The 22418-nt window shown below is 32.5% G+C and overlaps 1 protein-coding gene across 3 annotated transcripts; it reads left to right on the forward strand.

The window, feature by feature from the left end:
- Positions 1 to 2486: 2486 nt before the first annotated feature.
- Positions 2487 to 9420, forward strand: LOC133702904 (tRNA (guanine(37)-N1)-methyltransferase 1). 3 transcript variants are annotated; one of them, XM_062127236.1, is made up of 9 exons: positions 2487 to 3454; positions 5569 to 5667; positions 6498 to 6617; positions 6721 to 6887; positions 7530 to 7600; positions 7830 to 7972; positions 8346 to 8457; positions 8882 to 8994; positions 9147 to 9420. In XM_062127236.1, the coding sequence occupies exons 1-9, from the start codon at positions 2579 to 2581 to the stop codon at positions 9312 to 9314; spliced, it is 1869 nt and encodes a 622-aa protein (XP_061983220.1). In that variant the 5' UTR covers positions 2487 to 2578; the 3' UTR covers positions 9315 to 9420. The 3 variants fall into 3 exon arrangements, with proteins under 3 accessions (XP_061983220.1, XP_061983221.1, XP_061983222.1); XM_062127237.1 differs by lacking the exon at positions 5569 to 5667 and having other exon boundaries at positions 2487 to 3482; positions 6490 to 6617; XM_062127238.1 differs by lacking the exon at positions 5569 to 5667.
- Positions 9421 to 22418: the final 12998 nt, after the last annotated feature.

Here is a 22418-nt window from a genome sequence, read left to right on the forward strand (position 1 = left end):
GTCAACCCGAATCAACCTGAAAAAAATAATAAAAATTAAAGTTTTAATATTTTATATGAAAAAGATTAAAATACAATTCATGTGAATATAAGCTATACATGTTATAAATAATAAAATTTAAAATATTGTTTTAAAGGATTTTTTATCTCACATTGAAAAGATATTATATTAGTATGTTATCTTTTCAAATTGAAGTATTTAAATCAAAATGATTTTTTTATCCAATATTAAAAAAATATAACTTTTTTTCTGTGAACATAGAGTATATTTATTAAAGGATTTCAAATCTCACATTAAAAAAATAAAACATTCTTGTAGTATATATATAATGATCTTTGAAAATAGTTAATAATCAATTAAAATATACATAAAAAAGGGGTCTCTAGTTAGGAGAAAAAACACATTAAAAAAAAGAGAGGTCCCAACCGGGTTTTATCGGGTCGCCCGAGTCATGGGTCAACTCGGTGGGTCAACCAGGTTTTTGTTCATCTTGATCTTTTGTCCTAACTGAACCGGTCCAACCACCGAGTTAATCAGGTTTTAAGTCAACCCGTCTGGTTGGTCCAAATTTAATAACTATGCTAGTAATAATTTCCAAGGATCTAACACAAAAGCATGCCTAAACTTCAAGGAATAAAATAAAACGAAGATGAAAATTTTTTGTTATGTTTTGCTGCAATATCTACTAAATAACGAACACTATTTATCATGTTAACAGGAATGGAGGTTGGTGAGACCTCCAAACAACATATTCTAATTTGATGGAGAATGGTTGTTTAAGAACATCCACTCTTGAAGGTTGTTTCTTGCTATTTTTCTTGGTTGTGAAAGAATACTTATTGAAAGTAAAGAATATGATTGGAATATTTCTTATTTAAATATATATTTGTTATTTGTTTTTTTTTTTAATTTTTTCATATGCACAAGTAATGAGAGCATTGGCTTGGAGAATAGGATTAGTAAAAATGAAATTCAAAGCTAACAATTTTCCAATGAATTACACACTTTTTTGCCTTGAAAAAAAGAAAAAAAAATCCTAGAAATAGAAGAAATGGAAAAGAGTGGAAACTAATGACAATGTTATTCAAAAACTAATGACGAGTTAAATATCCTTGAAACCAAGAAAAATAAAAAAAAAAAAGGTGGTTATCATACGATTTTCTATACTTTTTCCTATTAAAAAAAGGTTAAAGAAAGAACAAGGATAATAAAAACACAATAATAAATCAATAAAACAACAAGAATTGCATCAATTAAATTTGCAAAAAGTTCAAAACTTGTTTCTTAGTAGGCATCAACCAGGCAAGTGACATGTAGGCAATAATTAATAGGTTGGTAATAAGTAACCTTGCAATTTTCATTATCAAGAAAACTAGAAACCATAAAAAATATTAGTTCGTGTTTTTTGTCAAGGCATTTTATTGTAATCAAAACAAAGATTATCTAAGTGTAATTTATATAATCTTGAATTATTAAAGTCTTTATTTATATTCAGAGCATTAAAGTATTTGATTATTTCTTGAGTTATATTATGGCATTGCTATAAATCTAAAATTGTAGCAAGAGTCTAGGATTTAAGTTTGGAATACAAATTGCACACATTAAATTCAATATCCAATTTAAAAAAAGTTCCTTTTAATTAAGACAAGTATAAAAGAACTCAAAAAAAATTAGCAATTACAATACCAGTGTCATATCTGTTCTTTGAAACTATGAGAGCAAAAAAAAATCAAAATTATTAAAAAAATATAAAAAAAAGAAGAATTATTAGATGTCCCTGTTGAAGAAGGAAATAGAAGAAATATAAAAAAAAAACATGTTTATAATTCTAAAATAGAGATGTTTATTCTTTGAACAAATAATAAGATACTCGAAAAAAGGTATAAGTTTTTTTCTAAAAAAATAAAAACAAACATAAAATTAAGATTAAGATGATTGAAGATCATTACAATAAAATTATAAGAGTGAATAAAAAATTAAATTGTAACATTTTATAGTTCAATATTAGATAAAAACAGAATGGTAAAAGAAGTTTGGAGCATGAAATAACAAAATTTGAATAAAAAATCTTATAAGGGAATGACTAAGGTTATTAAATATATTAATGCAAGATTATATGCCAAAATAAAAAAAAAAGAAAGTGATAAAGTAATATCTAATTTTAATTATACTATGTTAGAGATAATGAATAAATTTTTTAAATTAGTGATAGTTGAGGTTAAGAACCATTTAGATGAGAAATCAAAACATCATGTATAATTATTTTTTAAAATATTTTTTGTTTAAAAATAAATTAAAATATATATTTTTTAATTTTTAAAATTTATTTTTACTTGATATTAAAATGATTTAAAAATATTAAAAAAATAATTTTTTTAAAAAAGGCATAGCAACGCCGAAGACAAACAGGACCAAGTGTTGTCTTCGTTTTGACTTGTGAGAACCGGTAAATCCTTTCTTGGGCAAAAAAAAATGGTTAAAGACCCACTAAAACCTTTCTCTATCCCCTCAACCCCTCAATTTTACCACTTGGAACACCGCTCATCCTGCTCTCAACACCACATCCATTGTAAAAACAATGCTCACCAGACTCTTTCTCAGACCCAACTCAGTCATCCTCTCTCCAACTCACTTCTTTCTCTTCCCCAAACTCTCTCTTACAAAACCCACCATAGCCTCTAATTCCCTCCCATATGGACCCTCCCTTCGAAAGGGTAAAACCTCACTTCACTGCCCTCAACCAAAGCAGCGGCGGCGGCAACAACAACAAGAATGTCAATCTCTTTCTGTCCCAAAACCCCTTTATCAATGCAAAGAATACCAGGAAGGTGAAAAAGAAGAGGGCGCTGATGATGTTAATGTGATAAACGAGGATGACTTCACTCGGGTTTTTGATATAGCTGCGCTTAGAGTTCCTGCAAAGGACTGTTTTTCTCTGGAGAGCAGAATTCGTGGCCATTTATTGAATTGGCCGCGGATTCGAAACATTGCCAGAGTACCTGGAGATGAAATGGAGGAAAGTATGGTTTCTTTGTTGGGAGAGAAAGGAAGTGAAGATGAAGAGAATTTTGATGCTTTTAATAGAAGGATTTATGGGAAAGCAGAAGGAGATGGTGAAGAACTAAGTCCTGTTTTGTACAGGGAAAAATTGGCGAACGAGTTCAATTCAAGGGGGTTTATAAAGTTTAGGAATTTGGCAAAGATTTCGAGGCCGAAGAGGAAGAAGAAGAAGAAGATGGGAGGAAAAGGAGAGGAGGGGGAGGAAAATGAGAGGGAAAGGAGGGATGAATTTTCTGTGGTGGAGGTTGTGGAAGAGGAGGAAGGAGGGGATTGGAAGGGCTTGTTGGGGGATGAATTCAAGGGGAGGGGGAAATGGATGGGGTCGACGAGGTTGTTGCTTTTGGACGAGAGGTATGCGGAAAAGGGAGTGGATGATTTGCCCCAAGCAATCAAGGTGGCTAGTCCAAATACTTTGTTGCTCTGTGAGTCAGTTTGAAGGTCTTTCATTTTTCCACACTGCAATTTTATTGCTCTTGTTTTGTGTTTAATGTGTCTCGCCATGAATCAGGATTGTGATTTGCTTTTCTTGCGTAACTGACTCTTCAGGAGTATAATTAGCTGCCATCATACTTTGGTTGATGTTGGTTAGCATTTAGTTTTTTCCACTTCATGCTTGTCTTGTTCTGTGTTCTTTCCGTAAGCTCTTTTGATTTTGGCGATTTTGGCAGTCCTCTGATGCCTTCCTTACATTATTAATTGCGTGGCCTGTTCCTTTTCAGTTTCCTTGGCAAGCATAAAAAACAACTAATTGTTTCTCATTAAGATATAATTTGAATATCTTGTACTTAATGTGCTATTCTATGATTAGCTAGGGCATATACATTAGGAGAACAGTTGAACTTTATTAAGTATGATTATTTACCATTGTCACCTGGTCTATGCCCTAATTTTAGGACAGCTGATTCACTGGAGAAAAGTTTTTGCCTGGTACTTAATTTGGGAAGCCAGTGAAGCATGCTGTTTGATGATGGTTCTTTTTTGCCTTTTGTGAGTGTAGGTTCTCAAAATTTTGTAGGATGCCACGTGGAAAAGAAGTAAAACTATTAACTCTTTCTTGGTTCTGGCAAGCAAAGAATTTAGCACAGAACATTCAGAAAATAGGGAAATAAGCATCTTATTTGCATGTATAGAAAAATATGTAACATTTTATGTGGATTGATTTTTGACGAGGCAGAAGAACCATGGTGTGGAGAGACTAATGCACTATGATCAAAGACAAGTAATTATAGCTTTAGGCATGTTATCTGATGCCCCTGTCACGCTGATTTCCATTTCTATGTGTGAAATGATTTTTGCAATGAAAACTTCTGTGATCGAACTATTGCAAAGAAAGCAATCTGCCATCTTCTCTCCCCATATCTTTTTTAGGAGTGGAAAATACTGCAGATTTATAAAGAAGCTATCTTGGAAAGGAGGAATATAAAACTTGCACCAAAGCAATGATGTGCGGTTGAATTGGTGCAAGAGTTGAGATCTGTCCACTTACATTATAAGACAATTTTGTTGATTCAAATTGAACTGTTTATCCCACTCCCTTGGTTTGTGGACCACTAGCACAGCTGTTATTTCTTTTGGTTTTCACATTCAATCAGTAGGAAAGCATTATATTTAGCAACAAAAGTGGCAGTCTGTAATGAGATGGTCAGTATTTGTTTTTGGTGAAACCCACACAGCAGATAATCAATCAAAAGTTGTGTTTCAAATCATAGGTTATTGGTTTGACTGACTAGGATCAGTGATGTGTTTCAAGATTGCCTGTATATTTCAACTGCTACAAGAGTTTTGCTTTCTTATTGGTGTCGTAACCTACAGAAGTCAAAAGCATACATCAAGATTCTGAGAATACATCAGAGTTGTCTAATTCTCGTGGAATATTGATAACAATCCCAGTGACCAATCCTGGAAGTTGATCATATTGATTCCAGGTGTGAAATATATGCAGCAGATATGCTGTGCCTTGATTGTTATATCTCCCTAAAATATCCATAGCATTATTGCTATGGTGGGAGTTGTCTGACTGCTTCTTATGAGATAATTTCCTTTCCTCAGCCATTAGAATTTATGTCCTATGAATCTTCAATTTTCAGCTAACCTTAATGATGTATGCTTTTCATGTCACCTTTTAGACAGAGCCCCCTACCTTGCAAATAGTCTGTATGTAAATTGACAGTTTTTCTTTATAATTTTATTAGCTTTTCTAAATCAAATATCTTTCCTTTCAAGCTTAGAAAATGTCTCATGCTTTCCTTTTCTCCCCTTCTTGTTTTATACGTGTGCAACCTTGATATGGAAGTTTCAGACTGGAGTGTCTGGTGGCACTCCTTGTTCTGTTGCCTCAAAGGAATTTTCCCTATACAGCTAATTCTGCCAAACTGCAACGTGTCTATTCTTTTATTCATATAACATGCTCTATAGCATGACATAAGATTTATGCTTCAACGGCAGGTTTCAATTTTTTTTCCCTCTTTGTTTGTGATTTACACCTAACATTCTCCTCCCTTACACCAGGCTGTGGCACAAGAAGCTATGAGAGGGAACTCATCTTCTACCTTTAATCTTGTTAGATGCAAGCTGACTTTGTTTTATGATTACTGGCAGATGAATGAGGTACAGAAAGGGTATCCACTTTTTTTGATGTGTTTGCTTGCTCTGTTTTGATGGTCAATCTCTTACACTTATATGATGTGAAGTAACTTAAGTGAATTTCCATCTCGGAGGATTTCTAGGTTGATTTTATGTTGTTCTTTGAAAAAATACATCAGTGGGTGTTTGTAAGTTATTCAGCAACCAAAAAAAGAGGGAAATAGCAGGTTTCCAGAAATGCATGTCCCATTGTTATTCAGGAAAAAAAACCAAAAGAAAAAAAGTAAGGAGTCCCTTTTGCAGGGCAGTAAATGGAACTGAGAAGTTTATGAACAGCCCTCGCTTGGTTCAGCTTGTTCATTTAAAAGGGGACCAATTTCAAGCCTTATTTTAGGATCATTTAGCCCACATATTTTTATGCCTTATTGATTGGCTTGTGAACAGGTTTGATCAGGACACTGAAGATAGAGTTTTATATTCCATTCTATATGTTTAATCTCTACACTCACCTTTTTCCTTTCCCTTTAGCTACTTTAATTCATAGTAATTTTGTTTATGTAAAACTATTTGCTTTGGTAATTAATGTTATTTTTAATTAAATGACCAAACTTGAACTTGCATGCTTAAAGAAGTCGAATCAAGCTGAGGTCATGTAGGATCCTAAGCTTGAGCTGAGTTGAAGTTTGACCATTGCTATTCTAATTCCAGCTGGGGTTGGATGCACTTAAACTTGGTTGACTGTGTACTGCCTTTTATAAGCTGTTGCCCATGAACGCTTCTGCTATTCTCACACTGCACTGGGTTATTGGAGTGTTGCAAAATCATGCTGGTTTATAATAACTACAGTTTTACAGATCTTGGAGGCCTTACTGCCACGGGATATGATTATTCCATCAGCTTTTGAAACAGTTGGACATATTGCACATCTGAACCTGAGAGATGAGCATCTGCCATACAAGAAGCTTATAGCAAAGGTTCATTCCAGGAACTTCTAGTCTTACAATCTTGAAGATTAACTGAGGAATTGAAACGTATTTCCTGAACTACTTTTTTTAATGATTACATCTTCTCCTACAGGTAGTGCTGGATAAAAATAAGCCAAAGATACAAACAGTTGTAAATAAGATTGATGCCATACATAATGACTACAGAACAATGCAGCTTGAAGTTTTAGCAGGAAATCACTCCCTTGTTACCATGGTAGTCGAGAATGGATTACGGTTCCATGTTGATTTAGCAGCAGTGTATGTTCACTTTACTTGCAACATCATTGAGCGTTCAACTGAAATATTTAGATGTTTGTTCTTCTCGAGTTTAGCAGAAAACCAACTTAAAAGGCACTTCTTTCTATTCCCTTCTCAGTCAGGAATCTGCATCATTCAGTTTTCTGTATTTATCATCTTATGTTTTTGAGGTCCATGTTTTGAGCACCCAATTGTCAGTGTTGAACATTATTTTATAGTTGATACTCCCAAAAAACAGGCCTTAGCTGTATATATTGATAATCAAATAGGTCTGCTACATAATATGGAAGTGGTAAAGCTTTGACCATACAACAATTGTCCAGAAGCTGGTTTACAGGGTCTCAGGGGCTAACCCCCCCCCCCAACAAAGCACCCAAATTTCCAAGGTTAAATTTCTCTCGCAGTCATCTAAAGTTTCTTTAACCTATACTGGATCTTATACCTCCCTCCCTCCCTCCCTACCTTCCACTGTCTCTCTATCTCTCTCTCTGCAGTTGCTGAATGATCTTTATGTTGTCCTGAGTGGCAGAGTCAGAAGTGGATGTAATTGAAAAACTATTTCCCAGAATAAATTTCAAATTTAATGTAATCTATGAAAGACATAAAAGCAGAAAGGACTTATGTTTCCCCCCCTTGATGCAGCTATTGGAATTCCAGGCTTGCTAGTGAAAGGCAAAGACTTCTGAATGGCTTTACGCACAATGATGTCCTTTGTATGTTATGATATTTACCTTTTTATTTTTTTTAACTTACCTGCAGATTTTTCATGTATGCTAAGAGTTGAAACTTGAGAGTTTTTAGGTCGTAGTTTTCTATCATTAGTCTGTATTTGAATGTAGCTGCTTGCTTACTTGTATCTTCAAGTTTTTTCCTGCATCTCCGTTGAATATTTTTATCAATGTACTAACCTGTTTCCGGCCATATTTATTACATGATTGATAGGTGATGTTTTTGCTGGAGTTGGGCCAATAGCTCTATCTGCTGCAAAGATAGTGAAACATGTATACGCCAATGATTTGAACCCTTGTGCAGTTCAATATATGGAGAAAAATAGTGTTCTCAACAAGCTTGAGAGGCATATTGAGGTATGATAGCGACTTCCATTTGTGGTTTCTGTAGTTTCCTTTTGCCTATATTATTTAGAAGATCATTCAGCTCGATATAGCATTACTTCATAGTTATCTCCTTCCATTTCCTCTTGTTGGAAGTTTGAGCGTGAAATAAAGATGCATTAAGTTCAGTCAATTATGTTGCCCCCTAGTGAGTGAAGATACCATATATAAAGCCGTTCTCATGCTGTCATGCAGTGTTTTATAGCCAGCTTGTTGCATAAGTTATCTGACTTCCATATCTTTAATTCTATGGCATTAAGCTTGAGGTTAATTGTTTTAGGTATCTAGCTGCAATTGTTTCTTGTCAACATGCTTCATAATAAGGATATTACATGCCATTTTGTAGATCTTTAACATGGATGGAAGAAGGTTCATCGATGCTATGTATGCCAGTCAGAAAGCTCAGGCCATCACACAAGTGGTCATGAACTTGCCAAACGATGCAGTGGAGTATCTAGGTGTGCAAAGTTTTCCTGGACCAAATGTTTAGATTCTAAAAATTGCATGCACAATCTGGTTATTTCTATGCAATCATAATACATGCCATTAGTTTTCCAGTCACACTTTCTTTGATACAGACTTCTCTAAGAATGCAATAATTTTGTTTGTGGACATACAATAATGGGAAGCTACCCTTAAAAATACACTGCTGATCGAGTATTTCATTTTGTTTGAAGTGTACTTACTGCCAAGAAACATGTACTTAATTTTCTTGGATAGCCTGTATGTGGCAATTGATGCTGTTACTTGACAAGCAATTTCGTGCACCGAATTTGAATAACCGGGATAGTGTTAAGCTAGAACCAGATTGTTTCTGAAATTGATGAATTCTGAGAATTACGTGATTCTTTTTATCTATGTTTTTTCCTCCTCTATTCACAGATGCATTCAGAGGGATATTCAAGTATAAACCCAACGATAAAGAATATGCCCTGCCAATGATCCATGTTTATGGATTCTCCAAAGCTCGTGATCCAGAATTTGATTTCCACGAGGTCTGTTGCATAAAATCTTTTGAGGAATTGTACCTTTTTTTCACCTTTGATAATTATATGCTGGACTTGGAGTGTGCAAGCCTGGTTTTTTATTTTCATTTTTCTTCAATTCCTGATTTTTTTCCCACTTTTCCTGAACACTGTAAATGCAGCGGATAAGGATTGCACTGCAAGAGGTGGCAGTTAATGTAGAAATGCGTAGGGTGCGGCAAGTTGCGCCTGGAAAATGGATGCTGTGTGCATCATTTAGGCTTCCTATAAGTGTAGCATATGCGCATGCTATGTCAAGGATGCAAGCGCATCAAGTTAAATCCTTTTAGTTTTAATTTTCAAATTATTAACATTAAACTAAACGGATGCTGTTTTTCCAATTCACAGCACCACAAAATATTATTCATTTCAATAGATTTTTTTTTCCCTTCTAAATCTATGTTTCTTTTTTAAATTTATTTATTGGAGATTAAACTTTATAATTTATTATGATTTGCTTTATATATGGTTAGCTTGGTCATGTAACCCGTATCATGAGTTTGACAAGTTGACTCGAGTTTTTTTATTCTTTTAATTGATATTTTTTATTTTATCATTCAACATTAGGTTAATTAGAAATTATACTTTATGATTTATTTTGGTTTATTTTCTATAATGTTATCTTGGTCTCATGACTCATGTTGCAGGTTCGGTGGGTTCATCCAATTGACTCGAGTTTTTTTGGTTTTTTAGCACCACCTCACAAAATACTAATCATTTTAATAGTTTTTGTTTTCTAAATCTATTTTTTTTCCCCCAAATTTCATACTTTGACATTTGATTTATTGGAGATTGAATTTCATAGTTTATTATGTTTTATTTTATACGTGGTTAACTTAGTTTTATAACTTGTGTTATAGGTTTGACAGGTTGACTCAAGTTTTTTTTTGTACTAACTGATCGAGTTGCCTTTAAACCTATTAAGTTGATCAGGTTAACTTGTGTATGATTTTTTTTTTACTAGAAAAATCATAGTTTTGAAACCCAACCCGTCTAATGATCGGGTCACGGGTCAGATGGATTGATTCGGGTCAACCCAAAAAAAAAAAATACTTTCAAGATGATTCCATATGTAATGATAACAACATGTAAGCAACTAGACAGGAAGAAGATTTAAGAATACTTTCTGAATGCTGGTAGAAGATATGATGGAACAGTTTAAAAAACAGATTAAGGCTATAAGAATTGAAGAAAAAAATGTAAAATGAAGCAACCGTACAGATATTGTAACCAATCAAGGCACAAGATGACTAGTATCCAAGCATCCTTCCCACAAAATTCAAATCAATCGAGAAAAATCCCAAACAAGTTTTTGAATTTCAACATGAATTAGCATCATATAGAATTGTTTTAAAAATACAAGAATACAATTAAAATAATATATACTAAACTAGGATAATTAATTTCTGTTCTCAATCAGCATTACAAATTCACTACTTTTTAGCCAAACCTCGCTACAGATCAAAGTTAACAATAAAAGCCCATGTGAAAAATAAAATAAACCCCATTAATAGAAATGAACATAATTATATCTCCTCTTGATGCCACTGTTTCGAAGAATGGAAGATAGTAATCTTTTCTCATCTCTCTCCTTATATCTCTCTCCCTCGTAGAGATTATGTCTAGAACCAAGTTTCTTGATCCAGGTGTTCATAAATTTTGTAACTTAACAAGTTTCTTGATCTAAGTGTTTTAAAAAAATCCTACTTGTCCTCAAAAAACAAGAATACAACTGAAATAATTCACCATTATCTTTATCAAAGATGATTTAGCCTTGTCAATTTACTCAAAGACGTGCATGTAAAAACCTTAAATAAAGACGTGCAGAAAAGAAAAGAACAGAGAAACATACCTATGGGTGTGAACTGTGAATGAATCGATGTAGAGATCAAGAACTGCGAATCAATGCCAGAACTGCAAGTTCAAAAAAAAGCAAAGAATAAAAAAAGAAAAAGTGAAAGAAGGAGATTCGTGTAAAGAAACAAGAGTCTAACAATATTAAAATCGCTTTTTCTTTATTGATCAAGAGTCTTCTGCTCTTCGCGATTGAAATCGCTTTCTCTTTAGGTTTTCTCTCTTTCTACAATTCTGCTCTTCGTCTTCATTGTTTTGGCTTTTTAAAAGGCCAAAACGACGTCGTTTTCCGTCTTTGTATTAAAAAAAAGAGGTCGGGTCTTAGCCGGGTTTACCTGGGTCGCCCGGGTTCCCGGTTGACCCGCCTGGCCGACCGGGTTATGCACGGCCAACTTCCAAGCGGGTTTTTACTTAGATCCGAACCGGTCCCGGGCTCAGGTCGGCCGGGTCCCGGGTCGATCCATCGAGCCGGTCCGGATTTCAAAACTATGAGAAAAACATTAGGAATATTTCTTTTGTATATTCAACTTTATTTTGATCCGACTGACAGCTTAGTGCTGACAGACATTTATATTAATATAGTTGATATCATATCTAGAATGCAATATCGGTCACGTTTCGAAGAACTCGATTCTATATTTAACTTGCCCTTCGAGGCAATGAAACAGTCTGGTGAAAGGGCTGGCTAGTTTAGATATCTGCTAGAAGACCGTATCTCCCTAATCTGTACCTCCTGCTTAACTTGTTTATCCTTTGAATTCTGGAGTTGTTTGGATTCCATGCCTGGAAAATGCATGCACGTTGTGTTATGCCCTTTCGGAAACTCAATCCACAGACTCTTAATGGCCCTGATTATAGGCTATAGTTCTTGATGATTTCTTCGTCCCTTATCAAAGAGGGCAGAGGGGAAAGGCAAGTCCTCCATGCCCGGAATATTAATCGTGTCAAATAGCTTAAAATATCAGAGAAAGTGAAAAAGGTGGTGTTAAAAACTGAGGCAATTTGGGAATATCGTCGTAATGAATCCTTAATATTAAAATGTATTAAAATAATATATATTTTTATTTTTTAAAAATTATTTTTGAAATTAGCACATCAAAATAATTTAAAACATATAAAAAAATTAATTTCTTTTTTAAATTAAATATTTTTTGGAACCCAAAGGTGTGCCGGTAATGTCCAATTAAGTAGTCGTTAACTGTTTTCGGCAAAGCCTATGAAGTGAACCCTCCTACCTAGCCATATCATTTAGCTTTTCATCCACTATCAAATTTTATTTTATGAAAATAAATTTTTAAAAATTATTTTTTAAATTTTATTATATTTATTTATTATTAATAAAGTTAGTCAATAAAAAATATTTTCAAGTATTTTAGGTAAAAAATATTTTTTAAAAATTATAAAAAAATAAAAAATATATTGTTATTTGTTAATCGTATCAAATTTGATTTTTAATTTTTTTTTATTGCTATATATATTTTATTTTGATTTTTTTTTTCAATTTCATCTCTTAGAATTTAATTTTATACCAACTTTGATCTTTATTCTTTTGATTATTTTTATTGTTATTTTTTTTCCTTATCATTTTTTTAATTGAATTTTTTATTTATCAGATTTGATCTTTATTTTTTTATTACTATTTATTTTATTTGAAGTTATTTATGAAATTGAAATTATTTTTTAATTTTATTATCTTTTAATTTTTTAATTTATCATATTTGATCTTTATTCTTTTAATTATTATTTGTTTTATTTGAAATAATTTATGAAACTGGATTTATTTTTTAATTTCATCATCCTTCAATTTTTTTATCAATCAAATTTAATCTCAATTCTTTAATAAAATTAAAAAATTAAAAAATTATTTTTTAACTTATTTTTCATAATATAATCAAATATTAAAAAATATTTTTCAATTTAGTTTTTTATAACACTGCTAAACAATAAACCAAGAAACTCACATGTGCATATCATGTTTCATGAGGAAAGCCCCTGGCCTCCTTCATTAATTGAGCATGAAGTTCCTTTGTAAGCTAAGACGTTGCAGTTCAGTAGTTTTTTCAAATTATTTTCAAAGTATTTTTTTGTTTTAAAAATAATAAAAATAATAATTTTTAAGTGATTTTTTGATGAGATATCAAAATCATAAAAAAAAATAATTACAAAAATATTAAATTCATTAAAAAAAAACAAGCTTAAAATTTTTGCTAATCAATTTTAAGTTTTTTTTTATATATATAAATATATAAAACAAGCTCATTTACTACTAAAACCAAGGATTCAACATTATCTCATTAGATTTGCTCATATCTTGAGTGCTATTAACTCTAAGTTAATTCTGCATCATTTTTCAAGCTTAAAATTTCTAACGAAAGCATTTGCTGTGGATGGAAGTGCCTTGCTGTTCCCTTTTCTGTTTATTATTATTATTATTATGTTTGGATGGATTGGAAAATAAAACTGTAGAGTCCTTTTGCTCACCACGATCAGAGTCCAGACATTTCTCTGACATAACTTGCTTTTATGTCTGAGTTTTTGTTTTGTACTGTTCTTCTTTTGGCAGTACCAGCACAACTAACAAACAGGTGATGGCGACGCTTTTTACCTCCCTAAAATCTCCATGCCCACTGATTTCTGTCCGGCCTCCCCTAAAATCTCAAATATTGTAAGACATGTAATGTACCCTATAACTATATGCTGTAAGGACTACCCTGCCCTGACGTGCTTCTGCTCTGTTCTGCCTGTGTTATTTTCATATCGATCCTGTTTATCTTCTGGGACAGAGGGGTCTTTGTGGGGTTGATGGGTGATGATGGGAGAGGAAACACAGGGAGGAAAATGAAGGCAAATCTCAGTTCAGTATTGAGATGTAAATAATTACATGCATCCTCGTGGTTCTGCTCTGTTCTGCCTGTGTTATTTTCATATCGATCCTGTTTATCTTCTGGGACAGAAGGGTCTTTGTGGGGTTGATCATGGGTGATGATGGGAGAGGAAACACAGGGAGGAAAATGAAGGCAAATCTCAGTTCAGTATTGAGATATAAATAATTACATGCATCCTCGTGGTCCCTGTTCAGGACTTTCTTTTGGGTATAGAAAATTGTGAAGAGGGGAAGGGTTTTATCCTGAAATAGTTAGATCGTTCACAAGCTGCAGAAAGCCAAAACCAAGAGTTGCTCTAGCTTCAGGTTTCCTTATAGCAACCAGCAGGAAAAAACAACGCTCACCACCTACACACTCTCATTCATCTGCCCCCAAGCCCCAAGCAATTATGGTATTGAAGAAAAGAAACCCTAAAAGTTCTTAACTACTGGTGTCCCGATGAAACTAGAATTTACCACTTCCTAGTTTGAATACTTTCAAGCTAATAAGTAATCAAAACTAGGGTGCTTGCGAAGACGAGCACAGCTACATGTGCGAAAGGGTTAAATTACTGTGCATGTCACATAATCTCCAAGTACAATTCAATTTAGAAAAGAGCTCTCGTTTTGGTTTCTTCTTTGGTCTTCTCTGAACCTGCCAAGCTTAATTTCTTGCCAAAATCTTATCTACAAGAAAGTTGGCATTATTTTTCTCTTCCTCAAAGTGTTTCTACGTCATGATCATGGTAATTAACAAGGTAATTGAATCTGTATGAATCTTAAATTAGTATGGTTTCTATACAGGAAAAAAGATCTTCATATACTTCATCAAGAAAATATATATATAATAGTATACCAAACTGATCGACATTGAAATGACAGCAACCTTTTGTCATGCATGAGACTTGTTATGCAATTGCAATTTTTTCCCTTTGTTTTTAGAGGTTTAGTTCAAACAAGGTGATGCTAAAAGGTCTCTGAGATACATTTATAGCAAGTAAATTGTAAAAGGGAGAGACAAAGAAACAGTGAAGACTGTTACAAGTTAGTAATCTGAGTTGATTTTTTCAAACGGAATCTCTTTGACAGCTGATGATCATGTGAAAATATTCTAACCAAGCAAAATCACCGCTTTTATGTCTCATAGTAATATGTCAAAAGTAGCGTGTTTGATTTCGTGTTTAAAAAATTGTGTTTGTTTTTGTATTTAAAAAATATTTTTAAAAGTTTTTGAGTTTTTTTAAAAAAATTAATTTTTTATTATAATTTTGAATTGTTTTGTTATGTTGATGTTAAAAATAAATTTTAAAAAGTAAAAAAATATTATTTTAACATATTTTTAAATAAAAATTATTTTAAAAAATAATCATTATTCAATATCAAACAATACCGAACCTTTCAATCTTTCACACCAAATCCAAGAAAAACAACAAGAGGGCCTTGTATAAACAATGATCATAAACTCGAGGGATGTAACTTAACTAGTTAGACCTTGAGTTAGCTAGGCAAAAATTACTAGTTTGAATCTCACAAACCTCAGGACTACTAAAGGTTTTTATGGTCGTTAACTTATTTTAGGGCCCGTAAAATTAGTCTATGTACATACAAATTGACCCGGACATTCAAATTAATCCAAAAAAAACAAAAACATTGACCATAACATGTAATATATAACAAGTGTAATGTGGCACTTATAATACATTATTTTGATATATTAATTTAAGATTTTTTTTAGATAAAAAATAATTTTTAAAAGAAAAAAGAATTGAACGGAAGCATGAGTCCTTGTCCTGGCCGTATAATCTATCAATCGCACCGGTATAATTTCTCTTCCCAGCTAGCTACGTACAAAGTACAACCTATACTACATAGTATAAAAGACCTAGCCAGTTCCAAAAGTGGGGGCCATTTGCCACGTGGAATGGGACCATAAGCAAGCAATCTTCCAAGATTCTTCTTCTTTAAAAATTTTATGGTCTGATGACGTTCATGTCCATGTGATATCACGGGCTTGATGGCCTGAAATTGTAGAGAGAGCACAAGGTTCCTCTCCGTAAATGGAAAAGGAGAGAGCCCCTCCTGCTTACATGGCCGAATAAGGATGATTCTTCTCACTTATTACGACGGCGCCCCGCCCACCCTATAACTGAGTTTTTCAATTCACCAGAATCCTATCAACCTTAGGTTGTTGGTTTGGTCATGCGGTTTGGATTCCTTGAAGACCCCCAAAACATACCTTTATTCATGTTATATGAATGTTTATATCACACCTTAAGAATTGAATTCTTCCTTCTAAGGAGGCTTAATTTTATTTAAGATTATGGAAATGATTATAGTTTAAAATATTTTTTATTTAAAAATATATCAAAATAATATTTTTTTATTTTAAAAAAATTATTTTAAAGATAAGTACATCAAAACGATATGAAAACATAAATAATTTTAAAATTTGAGGGAACGCGGTTTGCACTACGTTCCTAAATGGGCTCTAAGAGCCCGTTTCGGCACCGTGGTGCAGTCAAATTTTCATGAAATTTTAATTTTTTATTGTTTTAAATTAATTTTTTTAGTTTTTTTAAATCGTTTTATGTGCTGATATCAAAAGTAAAATTTTTTTAAAAAATATATATTATTATGATGCATTTCTAAGCAAAAAACACTTTAAAAACCTCTACAACTATTGTCCCAAACACTGTCGTAAATTGTTTTATATCCAAGTTATAGAGTCTTTTTGGAAATATAGTGCAAATCGCGTTCCTTTAAATTTTAATTTTTTTGCTAAAAATTAATTTTTTTATGTTTTCAGATCGTTTTGATGTGCTGATATTATTTTTTTTTTAAATTAAAAAAATTATTTTAATATATATTTAAACTAAAAACACTTTAAACCGCAACTAGAACTATAATCCAAAAAAGCACTCATAATCCATATGATCATGTGGAGCGGCGTTACTCTTGTGAACTTGGCTTCATGTGATATGTATTTTACATCTTTATACAGCAACATTTTTGTGTGTCAAGCAAGCAAGATTCTTTAAAGTCTAGATTTATACAAATGTTTCATGATCATCATAAAATTTCTTCATATCCCTTTAATCATAGGGCATGATATAGGCCTGCTCTTCCTTAGATACTTTCAATTAGGAGATGTAAATTATTATTCATTTACAAAAGATAAATATTATTCAATACCATATTAATTTTAGCATTCACTTGTTGAGATTGAAGTTTCAATTTATTTTTCACTTTATTTTATTTATAATAATTTATATTCATGGAAAAAACACTGATATGGTCTGTGTTTTGAAACAATTTTTGCCAATATCAATATTTGTTGTCCACTTACAGTTCTACGTACTGAGGTTTCCTCTCTCTCTCTCTCTATATATATATATATATGAAAAGATTGTCTTTCTTTCATTAAAGTTGAAACTAATAGAAAAGGATGATTATAAAACCTGAATGAATCTGATGGGTTAATTCAATGAAATCAGGTGAATTAATGTGTTAGTTGTTTTTTGAAATCTTTTATAAAATAATATATTTTTAATATATTTTCTTAAAAAAGTTATTTTAAATTAATTTAAATTGATTTTCTCGATATGATGATATGATGATAGAGGCACATATATTTTTTTTTAACATAGATGTTCGGGTCAATTTATATATATTTTTACTACTCATACAGACCGATAGATATATATTCTTAACTAGTTAGCTAGGTAATATATTATTAGTTGAGTCATTTGATTTAGATTAAGATTTTTTTTTTAATTGCTCTCAAACAGTTTCTCCACCATGAATTTCAAAAGATATCTAGGAAAATGTGGTTGATGACCATTTATTTTGGTGAATGATCTTGAAAAAAACATTATTAAAGACGAATATTACATAATAAAAAACAATAAAAACATACATATTTAATTAATGTGATTCAGTAATATATTTATATTTACAGGAATAAAAAGCTTTATTTCACTGGATATCAAATTAAAGTTATATAATATATATTTATAGAAGATTCTAACCATCCTAAGAATATTAATAATTTTCAATAACATCTCAAATTTGTTATTTTTGCTCATACATCTCTGTCTATAAACCACAAATTACAACACTTTCAATGATCAAACCTGAATTAAAGATACTTAAAGAAGCATTATTAATTGCTATAAAAAGTGATTATTCATTAGTTAAACTTAAACATCATCAGAAGGCAGTAAATATTGATATTTGTTCAAAAGAATATATATATATATATATATATATATATATATATATATATATATAGTTTTACGATAATAGAAGCTAGCACATGGAGTCAGCTTTATGATATTTCCAAATATGAAGGAGGGAGGCATCATTGCAAGGCTATATATATCATAGGCGAACTCATGTATTCATGACCAAATCAAATCTTACTCTGTATGATTGCCAAAAGACTGCTCTTTTGGTGTTCTTGATCGGTGGACCAATTCAGATTTTTTAAGGACACAGCACCGCGCGTCACCTGGTGAGTCCAAACCCTAGCTAGCCAGCTACCCCATGATCTGAAGATCATGCCCAGTGAAGTGAAGGATAGCAGTGCAACAACTAAAGGTGACAGAAAAACAACGAACCATTTTTTTGTTTTTTCTTACAAAGACAGTGATGGTGTTTTGCTATTTTTGACAAAACTGACATTTGGGCAGCGTCCACCTGTTTTGCTTGTCTTAGCATCTGCTCCACAGGATAATACCCTTCCCCTCCGACCATGCCTGATGCCAATCTGGCCAAGTTTTCTCTTATCTTAACACGTTTCAGTGGGACCATATTATTCACATTACTTTAATATATATATATATATATATATATATATATATATATGTATGTATATATATGTATGTATGTATGTATAAATTCTTACTTGTATTTTGTATTTTGAAATTGCATGATATATCTATCCTTATATCTTAAAATTAATTAACATATACTACAAGGAATTGAATTTTTACTGTAGCAATGCAATGAACGGTGAAAGCCAAGCTTCTTTTTTTCTACCTTAGTATTTAAAATTTCAAATATTTTTTGGATTTTTTTATGTTTTTTTATTTTTTTTTAATTTTATCTTTTAATATTTGGTTCACTAGGTATTGAGCTCCATATTATATAAATATATCTATAAAATATTTAAATTTTTTCAATATAATATGATATATATACATATCTTAATATTGATATAAAACCCACATATATGAATAATACTTATTATTTTATTATTTAATATATATATATATATTAAATATGTATATATATTAACTATTTTATTTTTTATTGATTAATAAATAATAGTAGATAATAAAAACTCAAAACTTAATAAATAATTTATAAATATTTAAATTTTGTATGATAAAATAAAAACATCAAGAAATACAACTAGCTTGACTAATTTCTAATTTTCCAAGGAGTATGCATCGACTTGGGTGGCTTGTTGGATCAATTTGAGCAATGCTCTCTCTCTCTCTCTCTCTCTCTCTCTAAAATCACTACACAAATGAGACAGATGACAAACCCAGCAAACACCCATATATTACATAGGCATGGCCATGTCCTTTTGGCATTTCACTCTGCTTCACACTGTACTTCTCTTCTCTCTTGATCACTTCTCTCTCTCTCTCTCTGTAACAACACAACAAAACACATAGCCAACATTCTCTTAAACCCCAAATCCTCTCCATCATCTCCACGAGAAGCTATCTAGCTACCTAGCTCTTACTCTACTCTTTAAAAAACCAGCTTCTTTTCCTTCTCTACAGTACACTTCTCTTTGGTCTAAGCTCTCAATGTAACACGTACGGTGCCTTTTCTCCTTAATTCTTCTCTTTTAAAACCCACCATCCTTTCCTAAATCTTTTTTCAACTCTTTTTTTTTTTTTTTGCTTTGATCTTTCCTCTCCATGGCTACTCCACTTTCGCTATTTCTCATGCCTAACAATGATAACAAACAAGAACCTACCCAGACCATGGCCATAAGCACCAAACCAGCTGAACCGGCAAGAAGAAGTACTGCTACTAATCAGAGCAAAAGGCCTACCACCAGCAAATGTCAAACTCGCAAGAAACAATGCCAAAGAGGCATGGGAGTAGCTCAACTTGAAAGTTTAAGGATTCAAGAAAGATGGAAGGCTATTACTGAAGCGAACCAGAATATTGGTGCTCTCAATCTCCAACCCACCCAGCAGTTACATGATCACTACCCGTCTAATTATAATACTGATAATAATAATCAAATGCTGCAATATGGTACTACAGTTAACTGTGGTGTGCCAATGAGTAGTAATGGTGGTGTTTTTAATGGTTTCTTGGGTTGTGATCACCAGGGTGGTGTGGTGGTTAAGAGGGTTGCTGGGTTTAATGTGAATAATAATGATGGGTTTGGGTCGGGTCAGGTTTTCGTTAACCCGTATTTGGTTGGATCAGTTCCGGTTCATCAGGTTGGGGCTCCTGCTCCTGTCTTTGAGGCTTCGAAAGAGCTCTCTTCAATCCCAAAAGTAATGCAGCATCAGCAATACGAGCCTTCTCGTTGTGATCTTTGCTTTAAGGTTTGTGTTTTAAGGGGTTCTTGATTTTCTTGATGCTATATGCATGTTAGTCCTTTTTCTTTCCTGTTTGTTTCTTGAGAAATTATATGAGAAGGAAATTTTTTTTATAAGCAACAAGATTTTCAAGCAGTCTTGGATTAATTTTCAATTCCTTTTTAACTCTCTGTTAAAAATCATTTTTGCTATTTTAACGTCTATGGACAGATGGGTGGATTCAGTGCCAGAGCTGCAAGGTGTGCTCCCTACGCCAATCACAACCACAACAACAATGAGGTTATAAATCTCCTTCATCTTTCTTTCAAGTGATATATTATTTTGTAACTATGCTTCTTAACTATATTTGGTCAATAGAAGAACACAAAAAAACGGTATTATTATTGATTTAATTTCAATGGAAATACTAATATTCATTTGTGTTTTGGTTTATTAGAGTATTGATTTGTTGGTAATTTAATTATGAGGGTTTTGTAGGGTACTTCAGAGGTGATGGCAGTTCACAGAAAGGGTAATAACCCATTGGGCAGAAATGTTATCATGGAATATGAGTTTTTCCCTGGAAAAAATGGTAAAAACACTTGTTTCAAGGAGATGGAATTTCCCCCTCCAGAAGCTTCAGTTGCAGTGGGAACTGGTGAAGCTTTTTGTGTTACAACTTACTCTGATTACAGTGGTTACAGTGCATCTAATGCTTCTAATTCTATTGACTTGTCTCTGAAGCTTTCATATTAGATTCAAAGAAACATGTCTGGTTATGGTTAATTTTTTATGTTTTTTCAATATCTGTGTGATTACCCAAACCTAAACACAGCTTATAATTTCCCTTTTGTTCTTAAACTAATTAACAGCAACGCCAAAAACAGTGCTCTACATATTCTTGTTTTGCTTAATCTCTCTCTCACTCTCTCTGATCAGTGTCAGTTCTTTAACATTTCCATGCTTTATGATCTTGACTTGTTTCGCTTGTGATCTATGACGTTCCTTGTGAAGAACTGAGTAACATATAGCCCAAAAAGAATTGGGTTTTTTTTAAGGCATTTGTTCAGTACTATAACAACATACAATTTTGCAGTGGTCATACTTTGTTGGCTTGTTCTACCTCTGCAATAAAGTGGGGCAGACCACGATCTATAAATTACGATCAGGATCTTGCATATTGTTTGATATGCTTCACTTCTAACTAGTGCTATAATGTTTATAAAACTTCCATATAGAAATTTACAGCTCTTGTTTTATTTTTGGTTTTGATTGCACATTTTCCCTTCAATACATTAAGAAAAATATTAAGACTTTTGTATAACCTGGTGAAAGGACCTCACAGGGAGGCTCAAAACCCTAGCAAGCATCAACTCTCTCTCTCTCTCTCTCTCTCTTATCTTTATTGTTTATGTTAGAAGACAGGTGAGGGATTTCTCTTCTAGACATACCTTACATCTTTTATGTGCTGAAACACAAGGAGGGCATCTCTGCTTTACTGTTTATGGGAGTCAAGCAAGCTTTTAGGGTGTTCTTGAAAAAAAAGTGAAAAAGATAGATTAAAAGCAAGCTATAGAAAAACTAGCCCTCTTTCCTCCCTAACAGACACACTGTGGTCACTGCTGTGTATATATGAGGTCAGTGCGTGGCTGCTAGTGTGTGCAGATACAGATACAGATACAACACAATATATTTTACAACAGTACAAAATCTGCAATAAGTGTATAAATGTAGAGAAGGAGACTGTTAGTCTCAGTATAAGTGCTAAGTTCCTTTAGATTGGTCGATCATCAGTGATCTCCTTCGTCCTAGCTACTGCTAACCAGCTTTTCCTTTTCCTTTCTCTCTTTCTTGTTTTTTCATTTAGGGCAAAAACTCTGTAATTATCACTAGTAATGTTTTACTTTTCATTTTTTTTTTTGTTAATTTGATGGTTTTAGCTATATGGATCCATGCACCATGAATCCTGTGGGAAAAAGGAGGTTAAACAATAAATATTGTACTATATAACACGCAATAAATTGAAAATTGAAGAACTGAAAAATAAGAAACAATTTTTACATTTAGTTAATAAACGAGTTATATATATATATATAAAAGCGAAGACAATTTAAAATTGTATT

Source organism: Populus nigra, chromosome 9 (genome assembly GCF_951802175.1).
Source record: "Populus nigra chromosome 9, ddPopNigr1.1, whole genome shotgun sequence".
NCBI lineage: Eukaryota > Viridiplantae > Streptophyta > Magnoliopsida > Malpighiales > Salicaceae > Populus > Populus nigra.

Coding starts and splice junctions, on each gene's coding strand:
- LOC133702904 (XM_062127236.1), top strand. CDS start 2,579: ATGCTCACCAGACTCTTTCTCAGACCCAACTCAGTCATCCTCTCTCCA. Junction 3,455..5,568: donor ATTTGCCCCAAGCAATCAAG/GTGGCTAGTCCA, acceptor CCCTTACACCAG/GCTGTGGCACAAGAAGCTAT. Junction 8,458..8,881: donor CGATGCAGTGGAGTATCTAG/GTGTGCAAAGTT, acceptor CTCTATTCACAG/ATGCATTCAGAGGGATATTC.